Here is a 19,414-nt window from a genome sequence, read left to right on the forward strand (position 1 = left end):
TTGGAAATTCCCAGACGTAACAGTCAGCCCAGGCACCAGATTAGATGAAAACGTCCAAATGAAAGGCTGAGGAGGCGACGAGGTTAGGAGGGTCTTTTCTTTTTGCACCAACTTGGCCGAGGCCCAAGAATTGACTAGGGTTCAATTTGGAGTTGATTCAGTGACCTTTGACCTGTGATTCACTGGAGAGGAATGCTCTTTATGTGACTGTCGCGAGCAGGAAGAAAAAGGCTTCTTAAAACATGCACTTTTTTTTTTTTTTGGTCCTTCGTGGACAAACTCCAGCCAGCGAACGTAAATCACTGTATTTAAAAAAAAAAAAAAAAAAATCTCTAAAGACTCAACGCCACCCAAGCAGCTTGAGATCTTCCAAAAGGTCTGTTGCACTCCAGGAATTCCCCTAGCTGGATTATTAACAAGACACTTTGTCTGCCATGGACTCGAGAGGGGGCGTGAAGGGCTTAGACCACCCTCGGCTTGGAGCTCATGCTGAGATGACGAATGGTTTACTAGTTTTGACAAATATCACTGACATATATTCTTTATCCTCGTCTTATTTCGCCACTGCCTACATGAATGTTTACTTTCCATTAAATCGGCGGCTTTAAAGTCAACGGAATAATATTCAACCGTGCTGCCATGATTTTTATTTTATTTTTTTTAACATGTGCAAAGTTGTGAACCTTACAGGGAGCCCGTGGGAGAGCAGCGAGCGGGAGGAAGAATGAGAGGAATGCGGCTGGAGCATAACAAAGCTCAGAAGATGATTCAAAAACGGACCAAAGACAAAACGGACCCCGCTTTGCTGTAGGTCGCTTCGATCAAACCCGATTTGCCGATTCAAATCGTTTTTTTTGTTACACCCCACCCACTAAAGCAAACTCACAATTAATGTGAAAATTTTAAAATACTTCATCCTGGTCTATTTTGTAATTATTATCACAACAGGGGGTGTGTAGACTTTTTGAAATCCACTGAAAAATACGGAGATGTGCTTTTAAAAATCGTGCAAGTACCATCTTTATTTTCTCATGAGGCATACTTGGACTTTAACTCGAAAGGGGAGTTTCCGAGTGGTTTTGGTGTGTGTGTGTGTGTGTGGATGCTGCAGGCAGGGAGAAGGCGGAGGAAGCGAGCGCCACTCACCACATCGCACAGAGTAGGAGAGGACGTGGAGAGCCGGCTGCCGCTACCCGAGTCAGTAAGGTGTTTTCCGGGGTCCGGCACTCTCGTCTGAAGACTTTAGGGACAGTCGGCTTGTATGAGTGGAGCGGGACGCCTCGGGACAAGGGGGAATGGACAAGCACAAAGGTAAGGGACGAGGAAAGTTGATGAAGTTTGGACAGATGCCGAAACTCAGGTCATGCACGTCAAACTGATTTTAAGCGCAGTCCACATTGGGGTTACGGTTTCCCACTGGGGAGAATTACGAAAAAATACATTCAGCAGTGCCTTCACTTTCTCTGCGTTGTTGGCCACCAGGGGGCAGAATGAGATACACTGCACATACATGCTCAGCTCCTTTCCGGGTTTCTCAGTACAGCAGTGATATTAGTCGTTTTTTTTGCAGAGGATAAAGAAGACGGCTGGTGACGTTTCTGCATTTTTAATCCCATCAGTTTAGGATGAAGCACTTTTCACCAGCACACAATCTTTTTCATTTGAAAGTCAATCTTGTCTAAAAGTTGTTTGCACTGTGAGCAAAATCAATTCCAATAGCGCTGACATTGTTCTCAAGGCATTCCTCACATTCCGGTGGTTATTATTTGTCCATTTGGGATGAGCACGGCCGCAGCCACTTTTTGTTCGACTTCACTTCCCTATTGGAGCGATGGGAAAAATCGAATTGTACACATAACAGCTGAAATGATTTTGCGGCGATGGAGTTGTTTTTCCATTGATGAACTGGTTTCCCTTCTCGCCGTCTATTTGTCAAGAACAATGTCCAGCAGTCAAACCGGACTGGAAGCAGAAGGCTTTGAAAGAAACAAGTGTCGCTCCGTCTGTGTTTGCTCCCACTCGCTTGTTGTGTGTGTCAATGGAGCAGTGTTAGAAGATGGCAGCTTCATGTTTTTTCATCTTTCATGTCATTTCATTAATGGGGCATTCAGTCTTCCCAGCGACATTGGATTATTCAATTAATGATTTTTATAATCAAAATCGCTTGCTCGCTTTACACCGAATATTCTTCAAAAAATCCAAAAGGCTATTCATAAATTGTTTTTCTATTTCCATCTGCTGGTGACTAAAATACTGATAAACTGTAAGTCAGTAAGAAAAAGCATAGGGCTGAGTACGGACCCTTGAGGTACACCATAATTAATTCAGACTGACACCTGATGCCATTCAAGAAGTAGCCTTAACGTTAGCAAAAAGTGACATGAGGTCACGTCAAGGGCAGGAAAAGCAACGTGCACTTTGAATTGTGTCACGTCTTGAAATTGAAGACGGGAGAAGCAGGACCCTGAATCGGATCTCAGCGGGAGAAGCAGTGGCGGGTGGGACGGAGAGGGGGCGGGGGGGTTGTCACGGTCAGGGAAACCTGGAAAACATTCCGAGGGGAGGACGGCAGGTGGTGGGATGACAAGGCCGGCCATTGTTTGGGACAAGGGATCGTGTGTTGCTTCTCAAGAGCTGCTGGTTTCAGTGCAGAAGAGGAACGACCTCATCTGCTTACACATCCACCTGCAACACGGATGTTATTTTAGGAGGATGGCCACTTTTTAACAGCAGGGAATTAATGAATAGTGATGAGCGCCGTGCTTTTCCGCATTATATAACTCAATTTAGCGTGGCCTCAATGTGACTTCCTCAATGCTACTTGAAGTCTAAGACTTAAAATGTGACAGTAAGTAAGCTCAGCAAAGTAGGCCAAAGAATTAAGCCTCACTTGAAAGTATGTCAACCAAGGGAGGGAGGGGTGGGGGGTTGATTCACAGGTAATTTAAGGAAGCTGGAGCGGCCTGTAAAAATGATGAAAAGGAAAAACGGACTTCCCGCTCGCTACCTGGCAGCGGGTGGCGGTGGCCCCCCGCGGGCGCCCAAAGACGCGCTCCTGCCAGTTTACTGGCAACAGAAGCCGTGTGTGGTGTTGTTTGGCATCGGGTTCTTTTGAAGACGCCTTGCTAGTTAGTTTTTATTTGCCAGCGGCTGCTACCGGTCCAAACGACCTATAAAAGAGGCAATGGTAACCCTTTCACTACCGGCTAGGGTACCTAATGAAGTGTCCAATCAAGTGAGCAAGAGTTAGACTGAGAAGGAAAAAAAAAAAAAACAACACAGCGGGATAGAAGTTGAGTCGGAGCCACTTGATTTGGAAGAACTACACTGGAATTACAATGCTACTTATTTGCTTTTGCGAGAAGATTTGGATGCTACTTTGGACTTGGCGGCTTATTGTAATCACCATGTCTGCAGATGTTCATTTTACACAAGGCGGCGTTTGTAAACTATTTTCTCCTACAAATGCTGATTTATTATTTTGTATATTAAAAGCATTTATGGCCCGTAAACAATGGAGGTCAAAGGAGTTTTAAACTTTCCACAGGCCAGTTTTTCAAGTCAGACAGGAACAAAGGTTCTCTCGGGGCAAATTAAACGTCTTCTTCTCTGCAACGATCAAAACAAAGCACATTGATGGCAAAAGAGGCAACGTCTCGTTTCACTTCAACTTCTTGTTTCCTTGGCAGACTACACAAGTTGTGAAGAAAAAAAAAAAAACTGTAAATAAAACAAATTCTTTCCAATTTTCTGATTATTCATCAAAATCCTGAGCACATGACATGACATGCAATTAAATAATTAAAAGCATCTTTTCCTACAAACTTCTACAGAAAGGCCAAACTGATAAATGAAAACAGACGCAGTGAGGACAGGATTTAAAAAAAAAAAAAAAGGCAGTGTGGCAAGGCCAGATGTGAAAAGAGCCGTGTGAGCACATCTGCTGCTATTTTCCACATGTGCGCCGTGCCGCATCCCAAAATACAAAGTGTGATTCATCCCTAGAGGACATTTTGGAAGTGTCCGAAAAGCCTCCAAACATCTTACATATCGTCTCACTTTGTTGCATCACTGCGCTGACTTTAACGACAACAACCCTTCCCCAATTTTATTGCTTAATTCAAATCGTATTCTTGACAAACCGCAAAAACATTGCATCACTGACAAAACCATTTTTGCCCTAAATTACACAAAAAGCACTTTACTCGCAAGACCATGATGACATAAATTCAATTAGGAACATTATTTATGTATTTGATCATAATTGATCTAATTATCCAGCAGTAGAAGGCAAATCGATATCAATAAAGTTATTGATTGAATTCTGTGAATGAATCAAAACAGGAAGCGCAACTTTAAGCGGGGAAGAAACGGCGACTGCGGAGCGCCGTGTCCTGTCAGCTGACTCTGTTTCCCAGGCCTCCCCCCTCCCTCCTTGCACCCAAAAGTTCATCCGAGTCAACTTATGCAAACAAACAAGTGGAAGCAGAGCAATGGGAAAGCGAAAAATCAAATTGGGTGCTCTTCACGTTCAGTTTCGAAATGAGCCTGAAATGTTTCTGACTTCTGTCGGAGCGATTCCTGTTGTGAAAGGCTCTTCCAGTATTTTGCTCCTCACACGGGGCCCCTCGGGAGAAGTTGACCCAGCGTGAGCAGGAGTCATTAAAAAAAAAAGTTGGGGAGGGGAGAAGAAAAGGGAGGGAGCTCCTCTCATCATCTGCAACATGTGAAGCTCAGCATTGGACACCTTGTGTTCCCGTATTGAAGGCTGGGTTAGCCGTCGGCGTCTGACCTTTGAGGTTCTTCTTTGGAAGCCGAGCCCTCGTCTGACTGCGGGTTTGGTTTATTTATGGACGTCGCAATTTTCTCTCTCGCCATCACTTTCAAAAGACGTGCTTGATGACAAGGAAATGTTTAGCAGGATATTTGCTAATTAGGTCTTTAAAAGAACAGTCCAAACATCTGCTCCACCTTCTCCTTTAAGAACGTCTTTCATCCTCGGGATACACACAAAGAGCTCCCCACACGGCGTGACCCTGAAGGTCCCGCGTGGGAGGCACGTCAGGGCTCCAAAGTCGTTCTCTCCCATGCTAAACGCTGGCGTGAAGTCGGAGCGTTAACAGACAAATCCTCCCTGACTGCTTTATTTTCATTCTTTGTGTTTGCAGTGCTGGACCAGCTCCTCATGGAGCTCCACCACTTCCTGCTCATCCTAGACAAAGAGACCCTGACTGGGAACGCCACCATCCACAAGGGATTGCTTTCCGACCTACTCCAGTCCTACACTGCGTCCAACGGTATTAGCAAAAAAAAAAAAACGTTTAGGAGGCTTGTTGCCGGGTAGAATTAAGACATAAAATCCGATATGACAGCAGCTTTTGGAGCTCTTCAAGCAAAGAGGCCTCTGGTGTCAACACTCGTCCGATTTCCCTCGTGAGAACACGTTGAAACAATACACGCTGAAAAATTCGCACGGAAAGTCTTCCAGTCACCATAAATAAAATCGGCCCACCAGCAGTTTTGTGTTTTCAGCGTCAGAGCCCCGAAGAGGGAAAATAAACATTTTGGCGAATGTTCTCCAATTAAACGCCGGGGTAATTTTGCAAACAAGCTTTCAGTCCGAGTGTATCTGATGGTCAGGGCCTGTGAGAGTGTCATAATTACACGGCGCTTAGGCAGATAGCAAAATAAGTACGAGGAGGTTTTGTCCGATAGCCAAATGCTGACTCAACGTTGGGTGAACTTGTGGGAAATTAAACGGAGAACCCACCGCATGTTACGTAAGAAGCAAGTTTGCGGTTAAGCGAGCGACGTAGATTTGCTACATGACAAATTGCAAGTTGGGAAGAATATTAGTCAAAGGTTTTGTTTGTGGTCACGCTGATCTGGGGGCTTTTCTCCTCCCAACTTTGATTCGCCGGCACCCACGTCACTCACCACATCCAGTCACGCCTTTTATATAATTAGCAAAATTATTATTTTAAGGATTACATTGTGTAAAAGACCTTTTAGTTGGGTTTTATCCCGGCCGCCATGTATATTTAATATCAAATGAATCAAATCTTAAATCTAGTACGGCCCTCTCGATGAAAACTGAAATGTCCCGTGAGGTTCACGATGGAGTTTGGGTTGAAAAAGTCACAGCGACACACTGGAAGAGTCTTCCCTTTCCATGTTCAGGTCTTGGATTTGTTCCTCAGCACTTCCTCTCCTGGCTCTCGGCTGTATGATTATTCCAAAGCCGCATTCATCCACCGGGGACGCTCGCTTCCTTTGAGCAGGTTATAAATAGCGCGGTAGAAACTTTCGATTTGCTTTTTGGTGTTTACTTTCCGCTCAAAATATCGATATCAAAGCGGTGCAACGCCTGAAGATGTCTTTTGATGGTCGGCGAAAATTAATTCAATCAGGAAAACTTTTTTTTTTAATAAATAAAATGACTACATTAATTATTTATCCCTAGACTTTTTTTTTTCTTATTTCAAAGTCTATAGATATTTAATTATGCTCTTTCTGATTTTTTTTTTGTGGCTTTCACGCAGGTGCGGATGAGGAGTACATCTACATGAACAAAGTTGTCGTCGGTAACAAGGAAAACCAGGAGAAAGGTAAACATTTTTGAATTTAATCAGGTGTCATTTTCCTTCATGACATCTATGTGATAAAAAAAAAAAACACAGGAGGAGAAAAAGAGTCTCAAACGGAATTCTTTCTTCTAGTCCAAACAAAACAAGGCAGCTACAGATGGCTATGAAGAAACAGACAGGAAATGGCGGTGGGGTTGGGTTGGGGGGGATCGGGGTCGTCTGTGACTCCAGCTCGCCTCTCGACTTTTCACTTGAATTGCGTCCCGGCGAGCACGAGGTGTAATAACTCATGTCCGCTGTACCGTCTGACCCAGTTGGACGACCTCGACGGAGCAGCAACTCGAGAAGGGGTGCATACTGTCTCATGGTCTTAGTTTGCACGTTTGACAGAATACAGTAAGAGCGACCCTCGCTTGGTTGATTTCGAAAGAAATCTAAGTCAACAAACTGGCCAAAAGTGATCCCAAACCGCCTCGATCAGATCAGGTCTCATCGGATTTGAGTCCTGGTATCCACCCTCTGGTGTGGAACATCTGAACATCCCAGAATGGTGAAAAGAGCTGTTATGGATCCATTGGTCGTGTGTTTACTTTGAAATTTTGCATTGCAGAAGACCTCCCGGTCAATGGAAAAGCATCCAAACATGCGCCCGTTCCACAGAAGAGCCTTCCTAATCTGCCACCGCCCAGAACAGTAAGTGACTACACCATGTCAAATAGTTTTGGGACTGAAACGGTTCTGGAATTGGAGTCTTCATGTATCCCAGTTCCAAATAAGGTTAGACCTCCAGAATATCATCTACCGGTGGTTCCGTTCTGTCTTTCAAAGGCATTTCCTTTTGCCTCCCCTGTGGATCCACCTGGGGGAAGTCCGGTCCTGTCTTGGGAAGCCTAAGTAAACAAGTCCATAACGATCCGCCCTTTGGAAAACCCTTCATCTGCCTTCGAGGCTTCCATTCCTTCGCGTCAATGGCGTACTCCAGCGTTAGCATCCGTTTCACCGTGAGGGCCGAGTCCCCTTTTACGGCGGCGGTGAACAGCGCCCCCTTGCTGTTGATGTAGTGCCCCGGCATGGCTGTCCATTGGCCTGTGGTGAGGTTGTAGCAGTCCATGAGACAGCGGAGAAAGTCGTCGCAGGGTCCGTTGCGCATCACGTACAAGTTGTCTCTGTGGGCCACCATGCAGTGGCCGTAACTCTGAGGTCTGATCAAGGTGGTGGTGAGCTTCCACTCGTCCTCGAGCGCCACGTACTCGTAAATATCCGTGGTATCGGGAGGTTTCCAGAAGCAAACAAACATCCGCCGCCTGGCGACAGCGCAGGCGGCCGACGCTACCGGCCTTGGAGCTTCTCGTATGAACGTCCACTCAGCTTTTTGAGGGTCATAACGTTCTGCTGTGGCGATGTTCTTTTTCTGGTACTCTCCTCCGACGGCATAGAGTCGTCCCTCGTGCCCAAGCAAGGTGAAGTCATGTTTGGGTCTCTGAGGTCCTGGAAGTGAGGTCCAAAGTCCTGACTCGGGGTCAAAGCAGAAGGCGGCATCAACGGTTTCTTTGTTATAACCGTAAACTCCCCCGACGATGTACAGGCGGTTGTCCAGCACGGCCACGCCACACAAGGACGTACTGCAGATGGTCGGGAGATGCGTGAGATGCTTCCACTCTTCTTCTTTCTCGTCGAGGTAGCACACGACCCGGAAGGTGTCGTGGAGCAGCTCCGTGGAAGGGGTATGGGTACCGATTGCGACGTAAGACACGGGGGATAAGGACTGAGAATACCGCAGCAGATCTTCAGGAAGCGTCGCCTCCGCCGTTTCCCTCAGGTCTTCGAATGCATCGCAGAGGAAAAGAGCGGCGCTATGAAAGAGTTTCTCCAGCCCAAAGATGTGGGCGGCCTGGTAGAGCAGGAGGCAGGTATCCGAATCCACGATATCGCAAAGATGCCGAGTCAAAGTTGGCACCTGCAGGAAGGCGGCGCACTCCACGGCGTCCACCAGCTCGTCCGGATCGTCCAGGGTGGGAATCTCCCCTTTGCAGACGGCAAGAGCGATGAGAAACCCTCTTGCGTGCAGCCCTCCTTTAAGGTGGAGCTCCTCCTGTTTGCTTTCCAGCATGCCCGACTGAAAGAGCGCCCGGAAGTAGTTGCTGTGCCTCGCTAGGAAGGCCCTCTCCAAAACGAACCAGCTGTCTTCCACCTTCACCCTCACTCGACCCGTCAGATCAAAGGTCGCATTCTTCTCTCGACTGGATGATGCCAAACCCTCGGGCATGTCCATAATCTCGCTGAAACGGGTCTTTGTTTCTCACAACGGAAACCGTGTCACTCCGGTTGAAATGTATCCATCTCTCCACGACACGTGACTGGTAAACAAACGTTTGAAGAGTTCCATTGGGTCGACTCGGCACGGGATGAAAATAGAGTTGGGCTATAGATAGCGACTGTGGAGCTTTGGTGGTGACACCCCGGGGGGAATGAAAGCAGACGTCCGCAGAGGGCTGCACTCGGGTGAGTAGGTTTGATTGGCTAGGTCGGGATTTTATTCGTAATATTATTGAATTTGAACGCAATTCTTTAATTGGTCATAAAATAAAATAACAGCTTATTTTAGACTCGTAAATATTTTGGCCTGGTTTTATTTCTTTTATTTTTTTTAAATTAAATATTATCATTGTCTGGCAAACAGTTAATGAGAATATTTAATTTAATTGAATCTGATTTTTTTTAAAAAAAAGCAAATGTTAGAAAATCAAAAACACACCCCTAGATATTTTGGTCTGGTTTTATTTTTTTTTAATTAAATATTCTCATTGCTGGCAAACAGTTAATGAAAATATTTAATTTCATTGAACCTGATCTAAAAAAAACAAGCAAATATTAGAAAATTCTTCTGGTCTGGTTTTATTTTTTTTACATTAAATATTCTCATTTACTGGCAAAGAGTCAATAAGAATATTTAATTTCATTGAACCTGATTTTTTTTTTTTAAAAAAAAAGCAATTCTTCCAAAACACGCTCCTAGATTTGGAGTGTTTTTGCTTCAGCAGATTCTTGGCATGGGAACCGGGGATTTTCCATGTTGCTGGGCCTTTTCGTATTTTTTTTCTGAGCCCCTCCGCCACACCCTGATCACTCTCCCCCGCTGCTTGCTTTTGTTACTTTGGCTGGAGCCAGTCGCTGACTATGTCAAATGAAACGCCAGGGCTGAAGTGAAAGTAAAGCATCTTTGCATGCTGTCAATGTCTTGGAATATAGGGAGAAGGGGGCGTGGCAGGAGGCCGCCTTGTTTTAATTCATAACAGATGCTTTGACTCCTGCCTGATTTACAGTAGAAACAAACCCAGCAGATATTTTTATAAGTTCCTGTCAGGTCAAATGTGAAAATCTCCAATTTGAAGCGACGGTGAAACTTTAGCGGCGGCTTCATTGTTTCATTGCGTACATTGCTATGTATGTCTTACGACCATTTTTTTTTTCTACATTAAAATACATTTGGAGCATCAAGTTTGTAAACGCTTCCTACTTTTGCACTAACCTCCCTCCCTCGGGCTCCTCTCCTCATCTGCTCCGTCTCGAATTTCTGTGATCTTGCCGCGGAATGTACGTGCCTTGGGAGGGAGTCTGAGAAAGTGGAAGATTTAACATCAGACGTTTGATCAGAAACAGGAAAAAAAAAAAAATCCTTCTTCGTTGAACTCGCAGAATTCTGCCAAGTTTACTTTGCCCAAGCCACCTGATTTGTTCTGGTGCTCGATGGAATAGTTGAAATACCTTTTGGTGTATAGATCATCGAAGAACTTTGCTTTTATCTTCTGGCGGCTTTTCAGTCATGTCATTGGATCCCACCCACCATCTCTTTTGGACCTATGGTCAATATAAAAAGCAAGTTTCAAATGTCTAAAACACATAACGTTTGTCTTCTGATCCATCAGAACGCCGTGATTCGAGAACCTTTTCCCCTACCGCTCGTCCAGACGGCGACCTGCTCAGAAGCTTCCGAGAGTTACTACGAGGAGGCTCAGCCTTATGAAGAAACTGTCAATGGTAAGAGTTAGCGGTAGCTACCCGTTTGTCTTTCCGACTCACCGCGTAGTCATCGCCGCGTCGCTCTCGGCTTCACCAGACGACGGCGAGGCCGTCAGCAGCTCGTACGAGTCCTACGACGAGGACGAATCGGCCACCAGGGGGAAGTCGCTGTCGGCGCAGCACCAGTGGCCGTCGGCCGAGGCGTCCATCGAGTTGATGAAAGATGCGCGCATTTGTGCCTTCCTGTGGAGAAAAAAGTGGCTGGGCCAGTGGGCCAAGCAACTGTGCGTCATCAAGGAGCACCGACTTCTGGTAATTCCATCCCGATTTAAATCGGATGCTTGAATTTGAGAAGTAAAAAGTACCTGGTGTTGCTTTCAGTGCTACAAGAGCTCCAAGGAGCAAACGCCCCTGTTGGACGTGAGCCTGCTGGGCTGCAGCGTCACCTACAAGGAGAAGCAGCTCAAAAGGAAGGAGCACAAGCTGAAGATCGTCCCCGTGGGCGGCGAGGCCATCGTGCTGGGGCTGCAGAGCAAGGAGCAAACGGAGCAGTGGCTCAAGGTGAGCTTTTGCTCTCAACAAGTTGCTGGATTTGAGGGAAAATTGTTTCGCTCACCAGGTGATCCAGGAGATCAGTCCCAAGCCGGTTGAAAACGGCGACTTGCAGCATCCTGTCTCTGACTCGCCAAGGCTCATTTGCACTAAGGTGAGAGATATGGAATGAGAAGATTTCTTCCACTCCAAACTTACGCTGGGGTTTCGACAGGGGGAGGTCGGCGAGCGACACTCGGCGGCTTCGGAAAGCGGCAGCAGCACCGACGGCCACGCCGAGACGCCCGAGAGGGATGGTGAGCTTCCGCTAAAATACAAACAAAGGCAAGTGCGGCTGCTGAGCGTCCTCGTCCACTTCCAGTGAAGAAAAAATACAGCGCAGGTTTGAAGTTCAGCAACCTGATGAACATCGGAAAGAAAAAAGTCTCGTCGTTGGAGAGCGCCGAGAAATGCGTCGAAACCTCCGGTGAGTTGGGCATAAATTTGGAGGTTCTCCTGCAAAACTTATTGGACCATCTTCCATCAGGCTACCTCAACGTGCTGGTGAACAGCCAGTGGCGGACGTGCTGGTGCCTGGTCAAGAACGGTCAGCTGTGGTTCTACCAGGACAAGAATAAGAACAAAGTGAGCCAACCTGCCGTGAGGCTCGAGGGTTGCCAGGTTTGGCCGGACCCCAGCCCGGAACGCCTCTACTCCTTCCGGATCGAAATGAGCGGCATGCAGCTGGCGACCCTGGAGGTACTTGGAACCACTGTAAAAAAAAAATTCAAGTAACTCGGTATGCTGGATAGATATTTGAGTGCTCACGTGGTTTGGGAGGTGGGCTCTCTTGCGCTGAAAACAGATCCAGGATGAAGAAAAATGTCTGGAGTGAAAAAAAAAAAGAAGTCAGCATTTTTATAAGACGCCGGGTGCATGGTTACATGAAGTAAACACTGTCCTCACTGGAGTAAGGGTGGTCCATGTGTGTGTGTCTGGTGGAGGGTGGAGATGTCGTGGGATTTGGTCATGGAAAAAGCCCTCCAGTTTCTCCCTGCTGCATATTTGAGCATCAACAAAAGTATTTCACGTCTCAGCTTCTTAGGACATATTCCGACAAGCATAAATCCCACTTTTTGGCCACGCCTAAATCTTTAGGGAGTAAGAACCGAAATGTTTTCCAGGCCAAAACGTCAGCCGTCATGGGCCACTGGCTGGGCCTCTTATTGTCCCAGACGGGGAGCAAGACAGACCCGGAGGAGCTCACCTATGACTACGTCAACGCCGAGAGGATCACCAGTATCGTCAACGCGGCAAAGACGTCATTTTAGTAGGACAAGACAAAAATATTAAACCAAAAAAAAAAAAGTCGGCGTGCTAAGATTTCAAATGTTTCTTTGCGGCTCCAGCTTGATGCAGAGGCGCTTCTCCGAGCCAAACAACTACATTGACGCCCTGCCCTCCGCCCAGCAGAACCCGGATGAGCTGTATGACGACGTAGCCTCAATCGCTGATCCAGAGGTGTGTTAAAAAAAACAAAAACCTGAAAATTCAAAAATGTAACTTTTTTTTTTTCTTTTCAGGATATTGTTGCTGGCTGTCTTCCACTGAGTGATGAAAAGGACATTGAAGAGCATCGTGAAATGTCCGCAAAGGACGCACATAAGGACTTGGCTCAAGATGAGGAACCTGAAAATCGGGTGTACCTCGACCTGGTGCCGGTGCGGTCTTTTTTGCACACGGTGGCAGGTGGTGGAAAGGAAACATCAGGAGAATCCCCTGAGCCCTCAGAGGAACGCAAAGAGCCTTTGAAACTAAATGAGGTAACCTCGTACCTCAAAGTAGCTTTTGATTTGATGTTAAAAGGCTGGCGAGAAACTCTGGTGCTTCCATTCCAGGTCAATCCAAACAACCCGGCAGAACCCGACGCAGCATCTAATTTAAACGAGTCGGCCAAAACAGAGGAAGAGCATTGCACGACTCCCACCACTCCCACACAGCGGCAAGCTCCGCCAAATTCCAAAGCAATGCCGCAAAGCCAGGAGCCCCCCAAGAGGACGCTGAGCCCCTCGGGGGTCCAGAAAACTCTGACTCTTCAAACAACCTCTGGCTTTCCTCTAAGTCCTCAACCGCCACGACCTAAAGCCTTCAGCACAGGTGAGGGGTGACGGAGCACTCGGGTTTTCCATCAAGGAAGGAACCCAAACAAAAACATTTGGTTGGCTCCCTCATGTGGTGAGCTGCCTCTCCTACATCAGCACACATGGTCACAATTTTAGGAACACCATCAAAAATTCCTCCTCTTCAAACTAGATGCTAAAAGTATAGCATAAAAACGATCACTTTTGAATTAATAATAAAACACATGAAAAATTAATCAACAATCTAAATCAATGCTTAAAAAAAATAGTGGCAAAATGATTTTGTATACCGAGTAATAAAAAGTGCTGACTTCCAGGTTGCTCCGGTGCCGTCGAGGGGAAGCTGGGCAAGAAACGCACCGAGGCTGACTTGGTGCGCTACAGCGACGAGCGCGAGCGACTGGAGCGAGAGCGTGACGAGGTCAGGAGCAGCCTGGCCGGCCTCAAGAAGGAACGGAGGGAAACCAAAGAGGAGCTCAGCGCCTGTCAAGGTAAATTATTGTCCAATTCTTCTGCCCCCCAAAAAAAAAATCTGCTTGCCTGAGCGGGCTCCTGCACGTTGGTTTCAGATGCCAAGCAGCAAAGCTCACTGGAAGCTCGGCTGAAGCAGATCGAGGAGGCCAGTCGGGAAGCGGAGCGGAGGCGTGTGGAGGTGGAGCTACGGCTGATGGAAGTCAAGGAGAACCTGAAGAAGGTGGAGGCCGGGCCCTTCACGCTGGGGACCACGCTGGACAGCAACCTTCCGGACCCGTCTACGGTCAGCCGCCATCAACCTGAAGAAAACACAAACACAAGTTAGCTCACATTTTTTTTGCTCGCCCTCAGATGAAAACGGTGACGCAGCCCCCGTCCTCGCCCTGTCAAGCATCCAGCAGTCCCACCGGCGCAGATCCGGCATCTCCCGTCAATTCAGCCAGCGCACTTAAGAACAGACCGGCGTCCATCATGGCCACGAAAGGCAAAGTGCTGCAGAAAGCCAAAGTGAGCCCCGTGCAAGAATTTGTTGGAATGACATCAGAATTTAGATTTAATTCAATCGTGCTTTGTCGTTACAGGAGTGGGAAAGGAAGTCCACCACTTAAAGCCCCTTGTACACTGAAAAGCACCGAAAGTTTGAAAGCACGGACAGTCTTGAATTGGCCACGAGTCATCCTGGAGATTGTAGCATGGATCAACATTTATGCTGGTAGCTAAATGTAAATAAGCACATCATTTATTCTGCCTTTGTCGGGGGAGGGGAGGGGTGAGGGGTCTGTATTGCTAGCTAAAAGAAACGCACTTTTTATTCAAATAAATACTGACCAAAAAAATTTCACCAGTCTTTTGTGTCGAGCCGGCCATCCACAGCAGCCGTCCTGTCACGCGTCACCTGCAACAACAATTTAAGCAGTAGAAATTACAATAAGCAGAATTTTTTTTTCTCTACTTACCAGAGGCTTGCCAGAATCCACCCTCCACACACTCCTCTTTCTACTTTTGCCTAAGTGGTTTAGTTTAAAATAACAGTCTACACTATGTGAACTTCCAAGTGAACTTTAATTTAAAACAAATGGACCACCTGAACAATTGAGGGTAATAGCATAGCGCGCTAACTTAAGATAAGAGATGGTAAAAAAACGGAAGAAACGGGATTGTCAGGTGATTTGACCAGCATTTTAAAGCTGCAAACGTTCGCTAAACTGCGTCAAAGAGGAGAGAAGCAGCTCCATCAAGCTTTCCAAACGCTCCATCATCAACTCCAAACGCTGAATCTGTAGGAGAGAAAAAAAAAAAAGGTTTTGAAGATGTTGGCAAGTTCATTTTGATAAACACAACGAAAAGCAGACCTGTGGCTCCGCACTCGAGCAGAAATGTGCAGCGATCGGGGCATCTGGAAAAGACAAAGGTGGTCAAAGATTTTGTTAATATTCGTGAGAAAACGGAAAGCTCGACCCACTTTTCTGGAGATCGTCTGCTGAGGTTTGGATCTGCTGTGGGCTTTGGGCGGTCTCATGGAGGCTTGCAGTTGCCTCTGCTGGTTTTGCCACAATTAACACACTTTTCTGGAGCTCGTCTGCTAAGTTTTGGATCTGCTGTGGGCTTTGGGCGGTCTCCTCTGGGCTTGCAGTTGCCTCCGCTGGTTTTTCCACAACCATCTCCACGTCAGGGGGCATTTCCGGCCGAGGAGTGTCGCTTCTCTCCGTCTGCTCGGCCGAAGGACTTGGTGCGCTCTGAATTTCGGCGGGGTATCTGGCAAAGAAATTTGAGACCAGATCGACTGCGATGCTGCGGCCTTTGCACTGCAGCTCGACGCCGTAGCCCCGTTCTGTGATGGAGATGGTGCGCGCGGAGAGCTTCTGGCCTTCCACTTGCGAGTGGAACCACGAGATGGCTTCGCTGCTCCAATCAGAATTGATGGGCTCCACGCCTGAAAGTAAACACATGTTTGAAGTTTGACACTTCTGATTTGTGTGCGTGTACCTGAGAGGAAGCAGCGGATAGCCTGGAAGGGCAGCTGGAGGAGCGGAGGTGTGATGGAGCGAAGGTTCCTCCGTTCCACTTGCGTGCTGTAACCGTAGTCCACAAAATCCACAGCCACCGTGTCGTCAGACTGAGCGTTGACCATCGCACGGTACCAGTAGCCACCTGTGGAGCGCAAAAAAAATAAATAAATAAATAAAAAACATAAGCCCAAACATGCCCAAAGAAAAGGCAACGTTCAGCATGTGGTTTGGTGGAAACACCTGGAAACATGGCGCAGCAAGGCTCCCCCACTTTTGGTTTGAAATCCGTCTCATCCGCCTCACAATGTTGCTTTAGCTCAGCTTTGAGATCCATCAGTCGCTGTGTGTCTAAACAATCAGAAAATTTTTTTTTCCAAACAGCACATTTGCGTGCATGTCCATCAGTCGACGTGCGTATACCAGCCGGGTTGTCAATGTGGCAGAAAAACTCTCCGGGGTTGTTAACCATAACTACCAACAGCGTCACGGACAGGCTGTCGGCGGGTAGCTGAACTGAGGACCACGACAAAGGCAGCAGCGCTGAGGGTGACGAGAAGAAGTCACAACCATCTCTGTTTTTCTTTCTTTTCATATCTGCGTTTGTCTTACTTACCGGGTGGTTCTGCAGGAGCCCGTTCACCATCGCCAGCCTTCACAGGATCAAGCGAGGCGTACCCGGCGGAGACGAGCAGCTCGGCGATGTTGCACTGGAGGTCGCCGGAGCAGTCGACCATGACGACCAGAGCTTTGCCCTTGTGCGACCCTTTAATCTCTACGTACAGGATTCTGTTGGATGCTTTCCGCTGCAGGGCCAACAGGGCTTCCTCGGACCAGCTCTCGCCAACAGGCTGGATCCCTGCGAGGATCCGCGTGACGGATTTGGTCTGAGAACCACCGGGGCTTATCAAATAATTGAGATGGAGACTCACCCGCCAGAGAGCAGGGAATGGCCTGCATGGGCAAGGCGAGCAGCGAAGAGCTTATGGGTCTCAAGCAGCTGATATGCACATCCTCCGAGTTGCCGTAGTCAATGTAGTCCACGCAGATGCGCTCCTCCGACGTGTACGCCAGCACTTTGGCCCGGTACCACTGCTGGTCCACTACAACACCACCGCCAGGAGATTAGATTTCAGGTCACGATGTTGTGTCTCGCGTCAGTTTGGTACCTGAGAACTGGGCGCAGCAGACAGAGCCGGGCGCAGGTCGAAAGTTTTGGGATGCGGCTATCTGACTGCAATGCTGCCTCAAATTCAGCTGCAACTCTCGAATGTCACCTGCCGAGATAAAAAATAAAAATCTTCCTCTCAAAATGTCAAAACTTGGGGCTTGGGTGAAATACTGACCGGTATTGTCCAACTTCTGCACAATCATGTGATTGGGCGAGAGGAAGTGTGTCATCATGGCGGAGAAGGAGTCCCCCACGGCCTGCGTGAGGGGCTCGGGTGGCTGAGGCCACACGTTGTCGTCCTTCCCTCGAGATTGACGCTCGTAGGTTTCCATGGCGGGGCTCAAGATGGCGTCTGAGTGGGGGATACGGACACTGTCAACATCACCCTTGGTGGTCAGTGGAAAGAGAAAAAATGAATAGCCCACGGAGAGGCTTACTTGTATCTTCATGGGGTTTTTTTGCAAAACCACCATCGATGAGAACTGAGCTCAAACGTTTTCCTGAAAGAAGACCTTCATGTCACACATTTTACGGTACGTACGCTCAGGTGCGGCACGCCGTACCCGTGGGAAGCTCGATGTCCACGGCTCGTGCGTGAACATTTGTCAGTGTTTCCACCAGCTGCACAGTCAGCACCCTGCCGGCCAGAAGCGCAGTGACGGCTGAGCAGCACTCGGCAGACCAGCTGCCGTTCAGCGGTTCCACGCCGGCAACGCGACACTCCATTGCCTGAAGAAAATTGTTTAAAAAGTTTTATCAGCATCACAACACGTTTTTTTTGTTCTTTTTGTGCACTCACGCAAGGATAAAACAGCTCCAGGTCAGCAGGTAGCGGCCTCATCCTCTCCACAGGGACGTCCTCCTCATTCCCGTAGTCGATGTAAAGGATGTTAGCCGATTTTTTGTCAGCCGCCAACTCCTGGACCAAGCCTCGGTACCAAACCTAGCAAAACACGAGCAAAAGCATGAGCACAAACGTTTTTGTTATTCTACGCGTCGTCACTTCTTACCAGGTCGTCGGAGAACTGAGCAGCGCACACCTCTCCGACGCAGGGGACATATGGAGGGGCCGCAGGGGGACAGCTGGGGGTCTTCAGGAGCTGGCTGCTGATCATTTGCAAGGTCTGTAGCAGCTTGGGGATTTGGAGATGGAGGAAAAATCTGCCAGGGTTGCAGAACTCCACCACGGCCGCCTAAAATAAAATCCCCAGTTAATAAATACTTAGCAATTTAAATTCTTATCATTCAAGGTACCTGAATATCAGCTCCGTTATCAAGCTTGATGGGATGTAAGTCCTTCAAGTAAACCCTGCGGGGGGGCATTGCATCTGCCAACTTTGTTTCGCAAGGGGGAGAACAATCAGGATTAATATTTGTTGCTAAGATGTCAAAGGTCAGAGATCTAATTACCTTTGAATCCGGATGGGCGGTATTGCTTGCCAACGTTGCCGAAGCAGCGGTCTGATTCGGCTTCTCCCTACGAAATCGAACTCAAGTTTTAGTGCGATGAAACAAGTTGAAAGCTGTCGTCGGCTTACCTTGCGGGCTGTGGGTCAGCGGGCCCACAAATCTGTCTGTGGTCCTTCCAGTCTTGCATCTGGCATACCGGGGAGCAGTATGTTGTCATCTTGCAACGAGAACAACGTAAAGATCCTGGCAGAGAAAAAAAAGACTGTATTTACTTGAAAATGTCAAATGCAGTATTTACTTGGAAACATTACCTTGATGGCCACAAAAGTGGCAGTGGCGCAAAGGTGATGGCATGGAACCTAATGCCTTTATGGAGAAAATGAAACGGGTTTTTTTTCATAAATTGACAGTTTTTAATTATTTAAAATGTAATACATACGGCAGTTGTATCCCCACTGGCTGGTGGCAGTCTTGGACCTGCAAAAGAGGCAAATTGGACTGGCGTTCCGACATGTGGCAGAAAGTGTTCGAGTCAACACAACGAAGAGTTTAAAGTGTTTACCGGCTCCTACAGGCTGCGAGACCTGCCAAGGAAACACGGCCGCGTTGGATGACGGCTTGCGCAATGGCTGGTTAGGCGGCACAAAGTACGAGGAAGATGGGTTGTTCATGGCAAATGGCGTTCTATAAATCAAAGTCAGCTTTATTCATACAAATACAATATTTCAGACTTAAGTGACGAGGTGGTAATAACGTTTGCATTTTTGTCGAATTCAAGCGCGGGTCGCCATGACGAAACAAAACTTAGCCTAAAAGTTAGCCTAACGATTGCCTACTAATTACATCTAATTAAAAGCTGTGTTTGAGGACATAACAGATGTAATACACTGTAACACAAATATGTAACCGTATATCGCGTGAAAAACTATAATAATTCAAATTAACTCACAGTTTCGACTAAAAGTTCGACTTTTCCTGGCGAATTCTTGTTTTTGCCGGATGGCACGTGCTGAAAACAAGAAGCTCACTACGCATGCGCAATGACACAAGCTGCTGATTGGTACATTATCGTGT

The 19,414-nt window shown here is 47.4% G+C and overlaps 3 protein-coding genes and 1 long non-coding RNA gene across 5 annotated transcripts; 1 reads left to right on the forward strand and 3 right to left on the reverse strand.

Moving 5' to 3' along the window:
* Nucleotides 1–1,121: 1,121 nt before the first annotated feature.
* afap1l2 (actin filament associated protein 1-like 2) lies at nt 1,122–14,592 on the forward strand. The gene is made up of 19 exons (XM_049759313.2): nt 1,122–1,311; nt 5,169–5,297; nt 6,543–6,608; nt 7,198–7,280; nt 10,514–10,625; nt 10,705–10,919; nt 10,989–11,168; nt 11,227–11,313; nt 11,374–11,455; nt 11,521–11,625; nt 11,686–11,897; nt 12,323–12,468; nt 12,548–12,659; nt 12,722–12,961; nt 13,037–13,295; nt 13,597–13,770; nt 13,849–14,036; nt 14,105–14,260; nt 14,335–14,592. The coding sequence occupies exons 1-19, from the start codon at nt 1,296–1,298 to the stop codon at nt 14,359–14,361; spliced, it is 2,589 nt and encodes an 862-aa protein (XP_049615270.1). The 5' UTR covers nt 1,122–1,295; the 3' UTR covers nt 14,362–14,592.
* Nucleotides 2,088–9,230, reverse strand: LOC125991424 (kelch repeat and BTB domain-containing protein 13). Its single transcript, XM_049759315.2, has one exon. It carries the CDS (start codon nt 8,857–8,859, stop codon nt 7,366–7,368), a length of 1,494 nt encoding a protein of 497 aa, XP_049615272.1. The 5' UTR covers nt 8,860–9,230; the 3' UTR covers nt 2,088–7,365.
* On the reverse strand, nt 9,573–10,520 carry LOC125991425 (uncharacterized). Its single transcript, XR_007489273.2, has 2 exons — nt 10,353–10,520; nt 9,573–10,202 (listed from the first exon to the last, which is right to left on the reverse strand). It is a non-coding gene; the product is annotated as an uncharacterized lncRNA (long non-coding RNA).
* Nucleotides 14,593–14,796: 204 nt separating the features above from the next.
* On the reverse strand, nt 14,797–19,410 carry tdrd1 (tudor domain containing 1). 2 transcript variants are annotated; one of them, XM_049759288.2, is made up of 21 exons: nt 19,290–19,410; nt 18,903–19,024; nt 18,780–18,817; nt 18,652–18,706; nt 18,469–18,583; nt 18,341–18,407; nt 18,185–18,265; nt 17,941–18,123; nt 17,730–17,873; nt 17,494–17,659; nt 17,368–17,430; nt 17,106–17,282; nt 16,929–17,036; nt 16,692–16,862; nt 16,376–16,618; nt 16,183–16,302; nt 16,003–16,110; nt 15,740–15,904; nt 15,318–15,686; nt 15,106–15,149; nt 14,797–15,030 (listed from the first exon to the last, which is right to left on the reverse strand). In XM_049759288.2, the coding sequence occupies exons 2-21, from the start codon at nt 19,009–19,011 to the stop codon at nt 14,935–14,937; spliced, it is 2,622 nt and encodes an 873-aa protein (XP_049615245.1). In that variant the 5' UTR covers nt 19,012–19,024; nt 19,290–19,410; the 3' UTR covers nt 14,797–14,934. The 2 variants fall into 2 exon arrangements, with proteins under 2 accessions (XP_049615245.1, XP_049615244.1); XM_049759287.2 differs by having other exon boundaries at nt 15,216–15,686.
* Nucleotides 19,411–19,414: the final 4 nt, after the last annotated feature.

Source organism: Syngnathus scovelli, chromosome 21 (assembly GCF_024217435.2).
Source record: "Syngnathus scovelli strain Florida chromosome 21, RoL_Ssco_1.2, whole genome shotgun sequence".
In the NCBI taxonomy this organism is placed as follows: Eukaryota; Metazoa; Chordata; class Actinopteri; order Syngnathiformes; family Syngnathidae; genus Syngnathus; species Syngnathus scovelli.

Bases quoted from the DNA above. Each gene is read 5' to 3' on its own strand.
- tdrd1 (XM_049759287.2), bottom strand. From the start codon at position 19,011: ATGAACAACCCATCTTCCTCGTACTTTGTGCCGCCTAACCAGCCATTG. The intron at 18,707-18,779 runs GTATGTATTACA...TTCTCCATAAAG, and splicing joins CCAGTGGGGATACAACTGCC to GCATTAGGTTCCATGCCATC. The intron at 16,111-16,182 runs GTATACGCACGT...CTGATTGTTTAG, and splicing joins CCACATTGACAACCCGGCTG to ACACACAGCGACTGATGGAT.
- afap1l2 (XM_049759313.2), top strand. The intron at 10,920-10,988 runs GTAATTCCATCC...TGTTGCTTTCAG, and splicing joins TCAAGGAGCACCGACTTCTG to TGCTACAAGAGCTCCAAGGA. The intron at 14,037-14,104 runs GTCAGCCGCCAT...GCTCGCCCTCAG, and splicing joins ACCTTCCGGACCCGTCTACG to ATGAAAACGGTGACGCAGCC.
- LOC125991424 (XM_049759315.2), bottom strand. From the start codon at position 8,859: ATGGACATGCCCGAGGGTTTGGCATCATCCAGTCGAGAGAAGAATGCG.